The sequence below is a fragment of the Staurois parvus genome, unplaced genomic scaffold (genome assembly GCF_062004578.1).
Source record: "Staurois parvus isolate SC_StPar_1 unplaced genomic scaffold, SC_StPar_1.0 ptg000635l, whole genome shotgun sequence".
Taxonomy (NCBI): Eukaryota; Metazoa; Chordata; class Amphibia; order Anura; family Ranidae; genus Staurois; species Staurois parvus.
In genome coordinates, this window is record NW_028318431.1 from 1,274,559 (window position 1) to 1,293,963 (window position 19,405).

Here is a 19,405-nt window from a genome sequence, read left to right on the forward strand (position 1 = left end):
AGGTGTTTTTGACCGTTTTTTTTTTATCTCTGTGGGAGCTGTCCCTGTGTCCAGTCAGAGGGAGAGATCTATCCTGCCTGGGATCATCCGGTGATATTAATTGCTTTATGACTCCTTGAGGGTCAAAATTTTAAGGTGAGCGCACACGCCAGAAGGTGATGGATAGATTGGCACCATCTTTATAAGCACGCAATATAAAGTTGAAGAATTGAAATCTGGATTTTTATTTATTATTTTTTATTGTTTTAATTACACTTGGGACTTTTTGCAATTTATTATTGTCACGATGTATAATTTGGTCACTTTGATTGCAATTATCATCATTTCTAAAATCACTTTTTGAATCATGTTACACTTTATACATCTGTAATTAAGTATATTGATTATACATAGTGTCACATTATTATTTATATTTATTCACAATTTCTAATATTATTGCTTGGCATTATTTAATTTAATATATCACAGCACACACAGCGCTACACCATTTTTTATTAATTTGCTTTACATGGTAGTTAATCAGCTTCTAACTTCAGTGTGTTCATTTAAACTTTGGCAAAAAAACCCTGGAAGCTGATTGGTTTCTATGCAGAGCTGCAGCAGATTTTGCACTCACCAGTTTTAGTAAATCTCCCCCAATGTGTTTTTATGGGTAAACCTGTTTCTGAGTAATGTCTCAAAAGTCCTACTATTCTCCATATTTGTTAAATACGTCTAAAGGACTCATCTCCCTGTCAGCTAACTGTAAACGTCCGCAGGACAATTCAGGCTGATTCAGGACATAAAACTCTGTTGACCTTTGTGGTTGGGCCTGTTGGCACGTTGTTTGCCCATTCATCTCATTCTTTAAGTCAACATCCCAGGGTGAATTAATATTCAGCCTGTGTCCTGTACTTTACAATCAAGAGAAAACGAATCTGGGCTAGCTGTACCCATAAAGCCCATATTTTGAAGTACAGTACAAGCCCCGTACCACCTTCCCTTCTATTCCTGTGTTCCTCTGTATTGCTTTCTACAAAACCGAGGACTCGGAGTGGGGTATGGGTACAGGGTGGATGTTCAGGGGGCATGTTCTCAAATGTTTGTCAGTGTCCAGTCACCTAAAGGTACCAGTTTATAATGGGTCTATGAATGTTCAGCCTGTTTCTTGTACTGTACTACAAATGTGGAATTGGAATATGGAATTTACAATCAAAATTCGTTTTATTACAGCTTATCAGTCCTTAGATGCAGGGGTGGACTGACAACTCATGGGGCCCCCGGGCAATAGGGGATCATGGGGCCCCTGTGTCCTTGCCCAAACTCAAAAAAGCCTATGAAAAAGGTACCAGGGGCATCTCATGGGGCCCCCTACTGACCCCGGGCCATTGGGCAGTGCCCGAGTTTCCAAATGGGCAGTCCGCGCCTGCTTAGATGTGTTTATTTTTTTGTTCAGGCTTTTAAAAAAAATGTTTATCTGCTGATCCTGCCAGTATACTCAATTCCTGTCCTAGGGTGGCCCACCCTGCTGTATCATTGGGGGAGCAGCATTGTCAATCCAGGACAGGAAGTGTATTAGGACTGCAGAACACCTCTCTTTCCCATCCCCATAGTGTAAGAGGGGGGTGTTCTGTAGCTCAGAGGTGAACTAAGCATATTTTAGTTTTTAGTGCAGCTTATTCAACTTATTATGGGAAGTTAGAACCTCAGTAGGTATGTTTTGTATCTGTATCAAACAGACACAGAATAGCAAACATATATTTAACAGATAGTTAGGTTTTTAGTTGGGGTTTACATACACTTTAACCACTTGTCTACCAGCACCACTTATATACAGTGGCTGGTAGAGTAGGGTTTTAAACACAGTACCAGCTACTGTGGTGGAGGGGAACATGTTTATGTATGTTCTGCTGGTGATGGGCTTTCAGGTGGAAGTGATTCAGCTACTGTGGCCGGGGAAGAAGCTAATGGAACATGATTTGTACTCTATTAACTTTACTGGAGGGCAGGGGGAGACATCAGGGGAATAATAGACCCCTGCTGTCTCAGTAATGAGAAACTGTCATTACAGTATGCTGTCATATGGGGACTATTTGTCCCCTATGTGATAGCAAAAAAAAAAAAAAAAAAGTTTCAAGTCCCTTGCCCCCACTTACAGAAAAATAAGAACATAAAAGCATCTGGTGGATGCAACCATATATAAAAATGCACTACACATGTTACATGCTCATAATATTTCATCCCCCCACGTGCCTCTTCCCCTGATTTCTCAGTCAGGATCAATAGCACAACTATCAACCCATACCTGCATGCCAGGGTGCTAGGGGTAACCCTGGATTTTGAACTATCCTTTCAGGCCAACATCCATTTCCTGTCCAAATCATGCCACCTCAACCTCCATAACATCTCCAGAATATGTCCCTTTTTAACCAGTGATACCACAAAGCTTCTAATTCACTGCCTGGTTGTATCTTGCCTCGACTACTGCAACTCCCTCCTCATTGGCTTACCTTTACATAGGCTGTCCCCCCTTCAGTTCATCATGAATGCTGCTGCCAGGCTCATCCACCTTACCAACCGTTCAGTGTCTGCTACCCCTCTCTGCCAATCCCACCACCGGCTTCCAATCGCCCAAGGAATAAAATTCTAAATACTAACAACACAAATCCATCCATCCACAAATCTACCCCCAGCTACATCACCAACCTGGTCTCAAAATATCAACCAAACCGCTCTCTTCGATTCTCCCAAGACCATCTGCTCTCTAGTTCCCGTGTCACCTCCTCCCATGCTCACATCCAGGACTTCTCCCGACCTCCTCCCATCCTATGGAACCTCCCTACCCAATCTATCCAGCTATCTCCTAATCTATCCACCCTTAGACAATCCCTGAAAACCCTTCTCTTTAAAGAAGCCTATCCTTCTTCTAACTAGTAAACTTCCTTTTATTTCCTCCATCAGCTCATCACCCCCACAGCTATTACCTTTTGTATCACTCAACCCTGGTTGTACAGAAGTCGATCGGTACACTGCCCTACAAACCCTATCCTCTGACCTGTTGACCCCCAGTACACTCCGCTATTGATTCCTGTTTTTGTACACTGCCCTGCAGACCTCATACCCTGTGCCCCCTTGACGTTTTACTGCACCCCCATATCATACTGGCTAGATCCGGCCCTGATTTAACATAGGTTGCAACTACCAACATTTTATTCTGCAGGGTCTTTGCTTTCAGATTTTATATATATTGTATGAACTAATTTTCAGGCCTAAAATGTGCAAAACCTGAAAAATGGCCCTGGTAGAAAAGGTGTAAAAGACGAACAACTCTTTTATAATGGCTAGTGACTTATGCCATCCCGCCTTTACCAAGGTCTGTTGCCTAGCTCAGGCAGTGTACTGGCAGTGTACTTTACAAGCACAGAATAACACTGATATACCTATATATGTTGGCAAATAAAATGGATGCTTTTACTGTACTTACCATCCATACCAGCTCCTTTTTGCACACTGCTCCTTGTAGGCTAAATCAAAGCACTGCACCTTAATGACATTGAAGAAAGCCTGCCCCACCACCCGTGAAGCTGTATCATTGACTTTTCGAAGGCAGTCTTTAAACCTAGGGGGAAAACATAACAATCAACAGCACATTAATGCAGTGGTAAAGCTGTCATTGCAAGCAGACAATAGCAATTCCTTACACTTTACCTGCAAAGTTTTATTTATTTATTACTGTCATTTATGTAGCATACCAGAAGTTTCAAGACAGATTAAACCCCCAAACAAATTAATATATTGCAGTTACTTACTTGGCAATGGGTGTACCCCTGAGGACATGCATGCGTACGAAACGCGTCGGTCGGAGCCTACATTGCTGACGTCACTCCGCCACTGCCGAACGACGGAGCGGCAGGAATTTTGGTATCTGTCATTTGTATTTTTATCATTCCACGTAGATTTTATTATGTGCTTCTGAAATTAATAAAATTACTATACTATATACGGATTTCTGGCTCTTGTGGTTGAGCTATCTTCCTTAGGACAAGATCCCTTCATCCATCTATGCCCTAATGGAGCTATATGGTTAACCCCCTGGCTGCTTCTCCACCTCCAAATGTGATTCACTATATGCCTGATATCACATACCTTCTGGTGAGTGTACACCCGTCCGAGGTGGTGGATTTCCCTGTGTGATTAATCGCGCACTCACACCCTGCACTCTGCATTATTGCACTTTATTATCACAAGGACACTATTAGAACGCAGCTATTTGGATGGAACTTTGATTATAATATTGCATATATTCGATGTATGCATTTGTGAACATCATTGATTTTATTTATTACACTGTAGTGCACGTAATGTCACATTTATTTATTGATAATTCCCATATCTATGCACAATTTTTTATATATTTTCTATATATGCTGTATTAGCTGCAACTGTGAATAGTATTTAATTTATCTATTGCACTTTAGTGCACGGAATGTTACAGTTACTCACAAACTTTATTTCCTGTTGATTTTCATATTTATGCACAAGTTTTACAATTTTATATGTTGAATTTGACTGTTTCACTTGATATATATATTTTTAGCGCTGCACTTTCTTATATATATACCTGTGGGGATTGTTACCTATACCTTTAGTGCCAGCTGCTTTAACATTTTTATCAGCGCTCGCCTGCATATTTTATATATATTGCAGTTACTAGATGTGGTATTTGCATTAGCTTTTTAGACTTGTTTTCCTTTATTTTAACTTTTAAATTCTTCCAGTAAGTCTGTAATTTTTAAACTTCCTTAAACAGACCAAGTTGTTGAAAGCGGAAGGTGGCATTCTCCAAACACTTTCAGTAGCAAGCAGTAACCAGCCATTTGAACATTTATATTTCAGTACAGTACAGTGCAGGTTTCCTTTAGGGCCCATTTATACTTGCATATATATATACAGTCATGGCCGAAATTGTTGGCACCCTTGATATTTTTCCTGAAAATCATGTATTTCTCACGAAACGTATTGCATTAACACATGTTTTGCTATACACATGTTTATTCCCTTTGTGTGTATTGGGACAAAACAAAAAAAGGGAGGAAAGAAAGCAAATTCGACATAATGTCACACAAACCTCCAAAAATGGGCTGGACAAAAGTATTGGCACCCTTTCACAACTGCGGATAAATAAGAATGTTACAAGCATGTGATGCTCCTGTAAACTCACCTGGGGCAAGTAACAGGTGTGGGCAATATAGAAATCACACCTGAAAGCAGATAAAAAGGAGAGACGTTCACTTAACCTTTGCATTGTGTGTCTGTCTGTGCCACACTAAGCATGGACAACAGAAAGAGGAGACGAGAACTGTCTGAGGACCTGAGAACCAAAATTGTGGCAAAATATCAACAATCTCAAGGTTACAAGTCCATCTCCAGAGAACTAGATTTGCCTTTGTCCACAGTGCGCAACATTATCAAGAAGTTTGCAACCCATGGCACTGTAGCTAATCTCCCTGGTCGTGGACGGATGAGGAAAATTGATGAAAGATTGCAACGCAGAATAGTCCGGATGGTGGATAAGCAGCCCCAAACATGTTCCAAAGACATTCAAGCTGTCCTGCAGGCTCAGGGAGCATCAGTGTCAGCGCGAACTATCCGTCGACATTTAAATGAAATGAAACGCTATGGCAGGAGACCCAGGAGGACCCCACTGCTGACACAGAGACATAAAAAAGCAAGACTACAGTTTGCCAAAATGTACTTGAGTAAGCCAAAAGCCTTCTGGGAAAACGTCTTGTGGACAGATGAGACCAAGATAGAGCTTTTCGGTAAAGCACATCATTCTACTGTTTACCGAAAACGGAATGAGGCCTACAAAGAACAAAACACAGTACCTACGGTAAAATATGGTGGAGGTTCAATGATGTTTTGGGGTTGTTTTGCTGCCTCTGGCACTGGGTGCCTTGACTGTGTGCAAGGCATCATGAAATCTGAGGATTACCAAAGGATTTTGGGTCGCACTGTAGGGCCCAGTGTCAGAAAGCTGGGTTTGCGTCCAAGATCCTGGGTCTTCCAGCAGGACAATGACCCCAAACATACGTCAAAAAGCACTCAGAAATGGATGGCAAAGAAGCGCTGGAGAGTTCTGAAGTGGCCAGCAATGAGCCCAGATCTAAATCCCATTGAACACCTGTGGAGAGATCTTAAAATTGCTGTTGGGAAAAGGTGTCCTTCCAATAAGAGAGACCTGGAGCTGTTTGCAAAGGAAGAGTGGTCCAAAATTCCGGGTGAGAGGTGTCAGAAGCTTATTGATGGTTATAGGAAGCGACTGATTTCAGTTATGTTTTCCAAAGGGTGTGCAACCAAATATTAAGTTAAGGGTGCCAATACTTTTGTCCAGCCCATTTTTGGGGTTTTGTGTGACATTATGTCATATTTGCTTTTCTGCCTCTGTTTTATATTTGTTCCAATACATACAAAGGGAATAAACATGTGTATAGCAAAACATGTGTTAATGCAATACCTTTTTTGTGTGAAATACTTGATTTTCAGGAAAAATATCAAGGGTGCCAACAATTTCGGCCATGACTGTATATACAGTTGCATGCATGTTAATGCTTGTGACAACACGTGGTGTAAGTATTGTTTGATGTATTATTACTACTACATTTTCTTGCCATATACTGTACACATATTTTAGGCGCACTCTGAAAACCCATCTCTTCAGTGCAGCCTACCCCGACCCCAGCTAATACTGGAATCCTCTACTCTTCCTACCACTCCATCCCCCACAGCTAATTATCTCTTGTACCACTATCCCCTCCCTCCTAGATTGTAAGCTCCAAGGAGCAGGGCCCTCTAATCCCTCTTGTATTGAACTGTATTGTTACTGTACTGTCTTCCTCTATAATGTAAAGCGCTGAGCAAACTGTTGGCACTATATAAATCCTGTATAATAAATAATAATAATAATTCACCTGGCCCTCGTCAGAAATAAATTCCTTGCTCTTTTTGGTCAGTGGAAATGCACACTGGATGTATGTTCCCTTTATGGGTGCATTCACACTTGCGAATGCACCCTGCTGGCAATCACATGCGAGAACTTCAGCAGGGGTTCTCGTATTTAGTTGGAGGTAGGCAGCCCCATTGAAAGCAATGGGAGGCTGCTGGATCTCAAAGCTAATCGCGCCCACTTTCCTGTAATCATTCATGCTGCAATCACGTTCGGGTGATCAGCCCTGGACGCAGGCAAGCATGTGAGTGGGCACAATTAGCTGTGAGAGCTGGCAGTCTCCCATCGCTTTTAATGGGGCTGCCTACTTGCAGCTAATCACTGGTACCCCTGCTGGTAAGGTGCATTCCCAAGTGTAAATGCATCCTAAGCAGAGAGGGCATGAGCAATCAACTGTCCTGGCTGACTTGATTAGATGTGTTCATTTCAATAGTAGAGACCTTCTTTCGAGAAACAATGACTAAATGATTAGGTTCCATTCAGGGGCGGACTGACCATTTGGAAACTCAGGCACTGCCCGAGGGCCCGGGGTCAGTAGGGGGCCCCATGAGATGCCCCTGGTACCTTTTTCATAGTCTATTTGAGTTTGGGCAAGGACACAGGAACCTCATGATCCCCTATTGCCCGGGGCCCCATGAGTTGTCAGTCCGCCCTGGTTACATTACAAACAAAAAACATTTAGTTGCTACTGGAGTTCTTTAACAAGTACTTTGGGACTGTTTTATTGCAATGTCTTGGTTTTGTTAGTTAATATTATAACCACTTTAAAGTGTTACTAAACCCACAACAGTAAAATCAGTCTGTATATGCAGTAAAGCATGCTTGTTATACTCACTGCGGAACCTAAGGGGTTAATTGTGCAAAAACAGTGTTTGATTCTGACTTCTCTGATCCTCCCCTTCTTCCAGTGCCCCCTTCTTATCTCCTGATAAGACATATCACTCTGCACATACTCAGTTGGGTGTGTATTGCTAGAGAGGTTTTTTTTATCTTGGGAGAGTGACAGAGGTCACAGGTCCTGCATCCTCCTAGAGCAAAATGTAAACTTCAAGCTTTAACATGTGCTCAGCTGGACACTGATAGAAGTCACAAGACTGCTTAGGCTACTTAGGCTGCTTTCACATGTTTTTTGCGTAAAAAACAAATGCCTGAAAAACTCAAGAAAACTGCTTCCCTGTGTATGTAAATGTATATCTATGCATGTTTTCACACTGAGGTGTTGCGCTTGCTGTGTAAAAACTCCTGCTTGCAACATCTTTGAGGCATGCTTGGGGAGTTAAAAAAAAACGCCTCAAAAACGCCCATTACATTTATTCAAGGTCAATTTCATGCTACTTTTCCTTCCTGCCTCATTGATTGATGTTATCTGTATAACTATTCTCTGCATGGCTGTTTTGTATCATTTCAACGTGCAAGTGATCTCTGTAACATTTTATTTTTGATAAAACCCAACAAATATTTCTTTAAAAAAAAAAAAAAACGCCCATTGAAATGAATGGTAACCACTGCAAAATCGCTTAAAACTGCTCCAAAAATGCACCACACATGTGGGAAGGTCTGGCTGTTTCAGCTGTCAGCGGGGTTCCATCTCCTCCGGCCGATGTCGGCATCCGGCTTCCGTGTTCCGGTCCCTGTGACGTCGGGACGTACGGGTGCTGGAACCGGCGGCAAATTTGAAAATTTTAAAAAATGTCATTTTTTTCAGTATGACTATTACATAGTAAAACATTGCTGTTTCAATCCATTTCACATACATTTTGTCCCTACTGCTTTGTCCTGTCCCCTGCCTGCATTTTTACTGTTCTTTCTGCCTGGAAACTGAGAAATGTCTATGGCGTCCAAAAAGCGTCCCTTTACATCAAAATCGGTTTTAGACCAGCTAGAGAACAGCGATAGTAAATCAGAACCACTTGCAGAATTGAGTGATAATGATTCGTGGGGAAATTCATCATCAGACACTGAAAACGATTCTGTGACTTTGCTCAGCGATGTGCGAACTTGGTGCTATATTTCAAATTTCAGTGTTTTTGGTTTGATTATATTATTTAATTAAATTTATTATTATTATATTATTATTTTTTATGATTATATATTAAATTATAATTTATGATTTTGTGTTTCAAATTTTATCATACCCGGGATGTTTACTAGACTCTTGTTCGGGCAGATTTCAGTGAGTTATTCCTAAAAATTACAGCCTACAATAAAACAACTACATATTTCCATGCAAAAATATGGTACCGCTTTCAGCAGAAAAAATCAGAAATAATCATACCGCCAGGGAGGTTAAAGAGGGTGTGGTTAAATAGAGTCTGGGGTGACTTACATAGTGCAGAATGGGGTAATGTTAAACAGGGAATGTGCAGTGCAGAACGAGGGAGGATGGATATGACTGTGCGTGTGCAGGATGGAGATGACTTTGGTTGTGTGCACAGGCTGGAGATGACAGTGTGCTTGTGTGTGTAGGATGGAGGTGACAGGATGGAGATGACTGTGTGTGTGTGGGTGTGTCTGTGTGTTTAGGATTGAAGTGCCAAGATGAAGATGACTGTGTGTGTGTGCGCATGCAGGATGGAGATAACAGGATGGATGTGACTGTGTGTGTGTGAGCGTGGGATGGAGGTGACAGGATGGAGATGTCTGTGTGCAGGACGGAGATTATATTATTATTATACAGGATTTCTATAGCGCCAACAGTTAGCACAGCGCTTTACAAAATGAAGGTAGACATTAGTTACAATACAATTTGGTACAAGAGGAAACAGAGGGCCCTGCTCGTCAGAGCTTACAATCTAAGAGATGACTGTGCGTGAAGGATGGAGATTACTGTGTGCGTGTGCAGGATGGAGATGACTGTGTGTGCAGGATGGAGATGGCAGGATGGAGGTGAGTGTGTGTGTAGGATGAGGATGACAGGATAGAGGTGACTGTGTGTGTGCAGAATGGAGATAACTGTGTGTGTGTGTGCAAGATGGAGATGGCAGGATGGAGGTGAGTGTGTGTGTAGGATGAGGATGACAAGATAGAGGTGACTATGTGTGTGTGTTGGAAGGAGGTGACTGTGTGTTTGCAGGATGGAGGTGACTGTGTGAGTTTGTGTGCAGGATGGAGATGAATGTGTGTGTGCTTATGCAGGATGGAGGTGACTGTGTTTGTGTGTCGGATGGAGATATTTGTCTGTGTGTGTGTGTAGGATGGAGGTAACAGGACGGAGATGACTGTGTGTAGGATGGATGTGACTGTGTGTGCAGGATGGAGATGACAGGATGGAGATGTGTGTGTTTGTGTGCAGGATGGAGGTGACTGTGTGTGTGTGTCGGATGGAGATATCTGTCTGTGTGTGTGTAGGATGGAGGTGACAGGACAGAGATGACTGTGTGTAGGATGGATGTGACTGCGTGTGCAGGATGGAGATGACAGGATGGAGATGTGTGTGTGTGTGTGTAGGATGGAGGTGACAGGGCGGAGATGACTGTGTGTAGGATGGATGTGACTGTGTGTGCAGGATGGAGATGACAGGATGGAGATGTGTGTGTTTGTGTGCAGGATGGAGGTGACTGTGTGTGTGTGTCAGATGGAGATATCTGTCTGTGTGTGTGTAGGATGGAGGTGACAGGACAGAGATGACTGTGTGTAGGATGGATGTGACTGTGTGTGCAGGATGGAGATGACAGGATGGAGATGTGTGTGTGTGTGTGTAGGATGGAGGTGACAGGGCGGAGATGACTGTGTGTAGGATGGATGTGACTGTGTGTGCAGGATGGAGATGACAGGATGGAGATGTGTGTGTTTGTGTGCAGGATGGAGGTGACTGTGTGTGTGTGTCAGATGGAGATATCTGTCTGTGTGTGTGTAGGATGGAGGTGACAGGACAGAGATGACTGTGTGTAGGATGGATGTGACTGTGTGTGCAGGATGGAGATGACAGGATGGAGATGTCTGTGTGTGTGTGTGTAGGATGGAGATGACTGACAGGCTGGTAGCTGCTGCTCACTTCCCCCCTCACAAAAAAAAAAGAGGGGAAGGGGCTGCTAGGGGAGGAGGTAGGATCGGGGAAGGGATCCGATCGGTGTCCCCAGCAGTGTGTGTCTCATCATCTGAAGTTTGTTGTATGTGCAACCAGTCCCACAGATGTCCGTGACAAATGGTGATTTTTCGGACAAGAAAATTTCCTGACATCTGATAAGAATTTGTGAGTGTTTCGGGTGATTTGGGACTGTTGGCAACTATGCTGTAACATGTAATCACTGTGACTAATCACAGCTAGCAACACAATTGTAAAAATTAATGGTAGGAATGGAAGTCATTCATTGTTTACATTTGTCATGTGATCTGGTGTTTTTCGTCACAGCGATCACATGGTACTGGCAGCAGCCGGGTACAGTGATCCGTCATCAGCTGATTCCAGTGGACACAGCCAGTGACAGACCACGCCGCATCGTGGCTGCGTTCCAAGAGGATGTCATATGATGTCCACCTGGAATTACGAAAGTCCCACACAACCGTCATTTTACAATAGACTGGGTGGGAAGTGGTTAAGGCTAGATCTTTTCTCACACTTTTTGTTTACATGTAAAAATCAATATTTTTTGCTAGAAAATGACATAGAATCCCCAAGCATTATATTTTTTTTAAACCAGAGGTCCTAGAGAATAAAATTCTGGGTTTTGCAATTTTTTATGTCACGGTATTTGTGGCAGTTTTTCCAATGCATTTGTTTGGGGAAAAATAATTTTTTTTTAGAATTTTATTGCACAAAAACACATTATAATACCCATTTGTTTGTTCAAATATAAAAGATGATATTACGCTGAGTAAATAGATACCAAACATATGATTCTAAAATTACGCATGCCTTTGCAACAGCAACAAACTCTGCAAATGTTATTATCCATAGTTGACGCTTTAAAAGCCTTTACAGGTTACCACTTTAAATTTACACAGGAGGTCTGGTGCTAGAATTACTGCTCTCGATCTGACATTCATGGTGATACCTCACATATGTGGTGCGATTGCGGTTTACGCATGCGTGCGGGACCCACACATGCGTTTGCCTTTGCATGCAAGCATGGGAGGAGGGGGCACTTTACAATTTTTTACACTGTCTTTTTAATTTTCTTTTATCACTTTTAATGTTATAGAGAATATAAATATCCCCTGTGATAGCATAGGCAGTGACAGGTACTCTTTACTGAATAATGTGGGGTTTATTAAACCCCAGATCTCTCCTCTGCCCTTAACAGCGTCTGATCACACCAAGATCTGATGCTTTCCCAATTTAAAAATGGAGCTGTTTATATATGATAAAATCAAAAGTGATGAATGCTCAATGCTTCCAGTTTCTGAGAACATAGAAATGATTGGAGCCATTCCAGTCTCCGATCAGCTTTTTGGTCAGCCGACAGAAGTGCCGGCTGAACACTTGGGTCGTGTGGTGGGACGGACCACTAACAGTCCAGAGATGTACTGATGGAGCATTTAACAACTGAGCAACGTCTTATATCATTTGGTAAATGTACGAGGCATGGATTATAGTTTTTGCATGAGGACCAAGCATTTTGCTTTGGCAGCAAAGTAACCTGGAGATTGTTTTTAGATGATGGCAGAAACATACTATACAGTCTATTATGTCATTGTACTGTGTTCTTGGAAAGAGTGTCCAGAAAAGAAGCAAAATAGAAGTAGCTTTGCAGTTGATTATAAAAGATTATATAATAAAAACCTCCAATTGCTATATACTACACTGCTCAAAAAAATTAAAGGAACACTTTTTAATCAGAGTCACTGAAACTCCTGGGATATTGATCTGGTCAGTTAAGTAGCAGAGGAGGTTGTTAATCAGTTTCAGCTGCTTTGGTGTTAATGGAACAACAGGTGCACTAGATGGGCAACAATGAGATGACCCCAAAACAGGAATGGTTTTACAGGTGGAGGCCACTGACAATTTTTTCCCTACTCATCTTTTCTGTTTTTCACTAGTTTTGCATTTAGCTAGGGTCAGTGTCACTACTGGTAGTATGAGGCAATACCTGGACCCTACAGAGGTTGATAGGCAGTCCAACTCCTCTAGAATGGCACATCAATACTTTCCATTGCCAGAGGGTTTGCTTTGTCTCCCAGCACAGTCTCAAGAGCATGGAGGAGATTTCAGGAGCCAGGCAGTTACTTTAAGAGAGCTGGACAGGGACGTAGAAGGTCCTTAACCCATCAGCAGGACAGGTTTCTGACCCTTTGTGCAAGGAGGAACAGGATGAGCACTGCCAGAGCCCTACAAAATGACCTACAGCAGGCCACTGGTGTGAATGTCTCTGACCAAACAATCAGAAACAGACTTCATGAGGGTGGCCTGAGGGCCCAATGTCCTCTAGTGGGCCCTGTGCTCACTGCCCAGCACCATAGAGCATTTGCCATTGAACAGCAGTATTGGTAGGTCCACCACTGGCGCCCTGTGCTTTTCACAGAAGAGAGCGGGTTCACCTTGAGCACATGTGACAGACGTGAAAGGGTTTGGAGAAGACGAGGAGAACGTTATGCTGCCTGCAACATCATTCGGCATGACCATTTTGGTGGTGGATCAGTGATGGTCTGGGGAGGCATATCCATGGAGGGATGCACAGACCTCTACAGGCTAGACAATGGCATCCTGACTGCCATTAGGATTTGGGATGAAATCCTTGGACCATTTGTCAGACCGTACGCTGGTGCAATGGGCCTTGGGTTCCTCCTGGTGCATGACAATGCCCAGTCTCATGTTGAGAGAGTATGAAGGCAGTTCCTGAAGGATGAAGGAATTGATATCAGTGAATGGCCCCCACGCTCGCCTGACCTAAATCCAATAGAACACCTCTGGTATGTCATATTTCGGTCCATCAGACACCGCCAGGTTGCACTTCAGACTGTCCAGGAGCTCAGTGATGCCCTGGTCCAGATCTGGGAGGAAATCCCCCCGGACGCCATCCATCATCTCATTAGGAGCATGTCACGGCATTGTCAGGCATGTATACAAGCATGTGGGGACCATACATACTACTGAGGACCATTCTGAGTTTCTGCAATGAAATTTCTGCAAAATGGACTAGCCTGCTGCATAATTTTTTCGCTTTTCTGGGTGTCTTTGAATTCAGTCCTCTGTAGGTTGATACTTTTAATTTTCATCAAACGATGGGTCATCCCTATGTTCCTAACACATTACCCAGTACATGTCAGTATAGATATCCAGCATGAGATTTTTCCCCATTGAGATCTGATGTGTTTTCAAAATGCTCCTTTAATTTTTTTGAGCAGTGTAAAATCCATACCAAACCCGAAGGGCTTGGTATGGATGGGAGGGGGGACCGCACACCGTTTCTTTATTTATTATGGTGCCGGTTTTTAAATGTAATTACCGCTTTTTTTTTTCTTCACTATAGCTCAGAAATTCAGTTGTCACTTTCCCCCCAACTAAAAGAAAGAAAGTTTTCTTTTAGTTTATTTTCCTGAGTTAAGAGAAGCAATGTTTCCTTTTAGTTTCTTAAAAGAAACAAAGTTTCAATTAACTCCAGGGAAAGTTACAGCTAATTCTGTGAGCTATAGTGAAGAAAAAAAAATCCGGCAATGGCATTTAAAAATCAGCACTCATATACACTTCATATTGCAAAGAAAATTCTTAAAAATTCATAAACTGAGGCATTATTTTCAATGGATTTTCATTCGTAAACCGAAAATTACATTAACCGAGGCGTTTGTAAACCAAGGAATTACTGTGTGTGTATATATATATATATATATATATATATATATATAAATATAATACACACAAATACATGCATACACACACACACTATATTGTCATAGGGTTCAATATTGAGTTGGCTCACCCTTTGCAGCTATGACACCTTCAACTCTTCTGGGAAGACTGTCCACAAGGTTTAGGTGTGTGTCTATGGGAATGTTTGACCATTCTTCCAGAAGCACATTTGTGAGGTCAGGCACTGATGTCAGATGAGAAGGCCTGGCTCGCAGTCTCCGCTCTAATTCATCCCTAAGGTGTTCTATCGGGTTGAGGTCAGGACTCTGTGCAGGCCAGTCAAGTTCCTCCAGACATGTTTGTTATTTTAGAAAAAAAAAATGAAGATTTGGTGTCACTTTAAACTGGGATTAAGGGGGGAGGGTAAATTAGATTATAATAGGTCAGACAGGTCAGACAGGTGTCAGTCCCTACTGGTGGGTGGAATGGGGAAAGATGGGGGAAGAACTATGGCAGATAAGCAGGTTCCCATGTTACAAGCAACCATTGGAAATGGTACTATTTGTACATTCCTCACATGACTGGGCCATTAATATTCCTGGCTATGTTCTCTTTCATAGAGGCAGGGTAAAAAGGAAAGATGGCGGTGTCTCACTTCTGTGTGAGAAGGGATCTCAAAATGAATGTGAAAGAGGACCTAGTTGATGGAGAGTGTGATGAGGCTGAAGTATTATGGGCGGAACTGCACATGGGGTTGCGTACCACAAAGGTAATCATCGGCATTTGTTATAGGCCTCCCAGTGTTAATGAGGAGGTGGAGACTCAGCTCCTTGCACAGATCAAAAGGGATGCAAGGGCCGGCATAGTGATGATAATGAGGGATTTTAACTACCTTGATATTGACTTTCTGCACTGCAAGAATAGTTCAAGGGCAAAAACGTATAAACCTACTACAAGGCTTTTTATTATGAAATAACTGTATAATTCTATTGGGTATCAAAAGAGTAAAAGTTGTTAAAACATTGCTCAAATTAGAAACACACAGTGCTTAAAGTGACATCAAACCTTCGTTTTCCTTTTTTAAATAACAAACATGTCTATGCTTGACAGTACTTGACAGTACTTGATTTTGCACAGAGCAGACCTGATCTTCTTCTTTTTGAGTCCCTGCCAGCGATCCTGGTTCCTCCCCCTTAAGCAGTGCCCCCAGGAAAGCCACTCGTCCTGGGGGCACCGCTACTTGCTCATCCCCGAGCCGCTACTCTATGTGTCCAGAAGTCACATGCCCCCAACTCTCTCCTCATTGGCTCACTGGTTGTGATTGGGCTCTCGCTGCTGTCTCAGCCAATGAGGAGGAAGAGTCCCCAGAAAGCAGAGACTGTCGAGAACATTGCTAGATCGGAGGGGGCACTGCACACAAAAGGTTTTTTACCTTTATGCAAATAATACATGAAGGTAAAAAACCTTGAGCCTTTAGAACCACTTTAATTCCCCATAATACAGACAGCGCCATGAATGTGCATTAAAAACAGTATCACTTAATAAACGTCCGGATGTCTAATAATTTTTTTTTTTGTAACACATATATAAATTATTAGATGTCCGGACGTTTATTAGGTGATATTATTTTCAATTCAAAACCACTGTATGCGAACACGCTGCAAGATATTTTCCCATGGGCAAGAAGTTTAAAAGGCTAATAATAAAACCTATGTGGCTCACGGCCAAAGTTAAAAAAGCTGTAAATGATAAGAAAAAAGCTTTTAAAAATATAAAAATGAAGAAGTACTATCATCTGTTAAATGTTACAAATGTCACAAGGAATACAATAGAACTCCCATACTTAAAAAACCCTCCCTAGATCCCACCGACCTGAACAACCTTAGACCCATCTCTCTGCTGCCATTTACATCCAAACTCCTAGAGCACTTAGTCTATAATCGCCTGAGTTCCCACCTCACCGACAACAACCTCCTCGATCCCCTCCAGTCTGGCTTCCGCCCCCTACACTCCACCGAAACTGCCCTACTCAAACTCACCAACGACCTGCTAACCGCCAAAGCGAATTGCCACTATTCAGTGCTCCTACTCCTCGACCTCTCAGGCTTTCGATACGGCTGACCACCCCCTCCTCCTCAATAAACTACACTCTCTTGGCCTCAGAGACTCTGATCTCTCCTGGCTCTCATCCTACCTGTCACAACGCTCCTTCAGTGTTACCTATAACGCTGCCACCGCCTCTTCACTCCCCCTCTCTGTTGGGGTCCCTCAAGGTTCTGTCCTCGGGCCCCTTTTCTTCTCCATCTACACCTCCTCCCTTGGCCAATTGATACACTCTCACATCTTCAACTACCATCTCTATGCTGACGACATGCAAATCTATCTCTCTACCCCTCACCTCACCCCTTCAGTCTCCGCCTGTATCACTAGCCTACTGAGTGACATATCGGATTGGATGTCACTCCACTTCCTCAAACTAAATCTTTCCAAAACTGAGCTCTTAGTCTTCCCCCAGCCCGCGCCCCCCCCTGACTTTTCCATCAAGACCAACAACACCACCATCAGTCCCACCCCTCAAGCTAGAGTACTAGGTGTCATCCTAGACTCCAATCTGTCCTTCCGGTCCCAGGTCCAATCGCTGACAAACTCATGTAGACTCCACCTCCACAACATCTCCAAAATACGTCCGTTCCTAACCCCGGAAACCACTAAGCAACTCATTCACTCCCTTATTATATCACGATTTGACTACTGCAACTCCCTAGTCATCGGCTTACCTCACCGCAGGCTATCCCCGCTTCAATCTATCTTGAATGCGGCGGCCAGACTCATCCACCTTACTAACCGCTCCGTATCTGCCACCCCCCTCTGCCAATCCCTCCACTGGCTTCCGATCGCCCAACAGATAAAATTCAAAATGCTAACATTGACGTATAAAGCTGTTCATAATACTGCCCCAAACTACATCACCGATCTGGTATCCAAATACCACCCAAAACATACTCTCCGTTCCTCACAAGACCTCCTACTCTCTAGTTCCCTGGTCTTCTCCTCCCATGCCCACCTCCAGGACTTCTCCAGGGCTTCCCCCATCCTCTGGAACTCCCTACCCCAATCCATCAGACTATCACCTACTCTCCTCACCTTTAGGCGCACTCTGAAAACCTATCTCTTCAGGGAAGCTTACCCCGCCCTCAGCTAATTACTGAACTCCTCCACTCTTCCTACCACTCCATCCCCCACAGCTATTTCCTCCTGTACCACTATCCCCTCCCTCCTAGTATGTAAGCTCCAAGGAGCAGGGCCCTCGAACCCCTCATGTATTGAATCGTATTGTTACTGTACTGTCTTGTGTACTGTTTCCTGTTATAATGTACAGCGCTGAGCAAACTGTTGGCGCTATATAAATCTTGTATAATAATAAAAAATAATAATATGTAAAAAGTAAATCAAGGCCCCAAACATTCAAAACAAGCGACAGATTGTAAAAGAGAGTAAGACAAACCAAAGGTATTTAGACAGAATAAAGGTGATTAGGGCACTTGGACCAGATGCTATACACTCATGGGTCCTAAAAGAATTGAGCTCTGTCATTTCACAGCCATTGTTTCAAATTATTAGGGACTCTTTAATGTAAGGTAAGTCCATGTAACTATAGACATTTTAGTTTAACTTCTATAGTTGAGAAGATACTGGAGAATTTATTAAAAGACCACATAGATGAGTTTTTGTTAGAAAAAACATTTTTAAAACAACAGAAAGCATGGATTTGTGAAAGATAGAACAAATCTGATTTCTTTTTATGAGGAGGTCGGCAAAACTTTAGGTAAAGGAGTGGCTGTGGACACTTGTACACTTGGATTTTGCAAAAGCGTTTGACACAGTTCCCCACACATGTCTACAGGCTTGGAAAAATCAGTTTGTAAATGAATAGAAAACTGGCTTACACAGTGTATTCAAAAAGTATTGGTTAATCATTTATACTCTGAATGGTCTAAGGCAGGGCTCAAAATTTCAATTCCTGAGCTACTAGCCAGGCCATAAGAGTTACTCGCCAGCAGTTGCCCCACCCGAACCTTATCCCGCCCTGCCCCAAATTCCACCCCTAAACACGCCCTCGTAAATTATCTCTTGAAATGACACAGCCTCACTGATAATGGTACAGGGCACACACCAGCGTACAGGGCACAGCAGGGTACACAGCAGGATACAGGGCACATAGCAGGGTACAGGGCACACACAAGGGTACAGGGCACAGCAGGGTACACCGCAGGATACAGGGCACATAGCAGGGTACAGGGCACAAGGCACAACAGGGAACACACCAGGGTACAGCAGGGCACAGAACAGGGTACACAGCAGGGCACACAGCAGGGTACAGGACACAGCAAGGCACTCATCAGGGCACGGGGCACACAATGGGGTACAATGCACAGGGGTGTGGAGGATGAGTGTAGTAGAATTCCCAGAAGAAGCAGTCACTCTGCTGCCAGCCTCATCATGCCCTTCACCCTGCCTGTTTTCAATGCCCGCTCATTCGGGCTAGCTGCACCCTGCTCTCCAGGGGAGGAGGAGGAGCCATTGCTGCCACCAATGTGGTACAGTAAGGAACTGTATTTAATGACAGCAGCTGAAATGTGAGAGAGGTCATCAGTGACGGAGCCAGAACAGCGTGTTTTCCTTGGCAGGGAAGT

At 43.1% G+C, this 19,405-nt stretch overlaps 1 protein-coding gene across 1 annotated transcript in view; it reads right to left on the reverse strand.

Moving 5' to 3' along the window:
* PROCA1 (protein interacting with cyclin A1) overlaps positions 1-19,405 on the reverse strand; it is a 47,839-nt gene that overhangs the window by 11,299 nt on the left and 17,135 nt on the right. Inside the window, exon 3 of the mRNA XM_089693627.1 lies at positions 3,464-3,598. Within this exon, the coding sequence (XP_089549753.1) occupies positions 3,464-3,598 (135 nt within the window). The remainder of the gene's footprint in view (positions 1-3,463; positions 3,599-19,405) is intronic.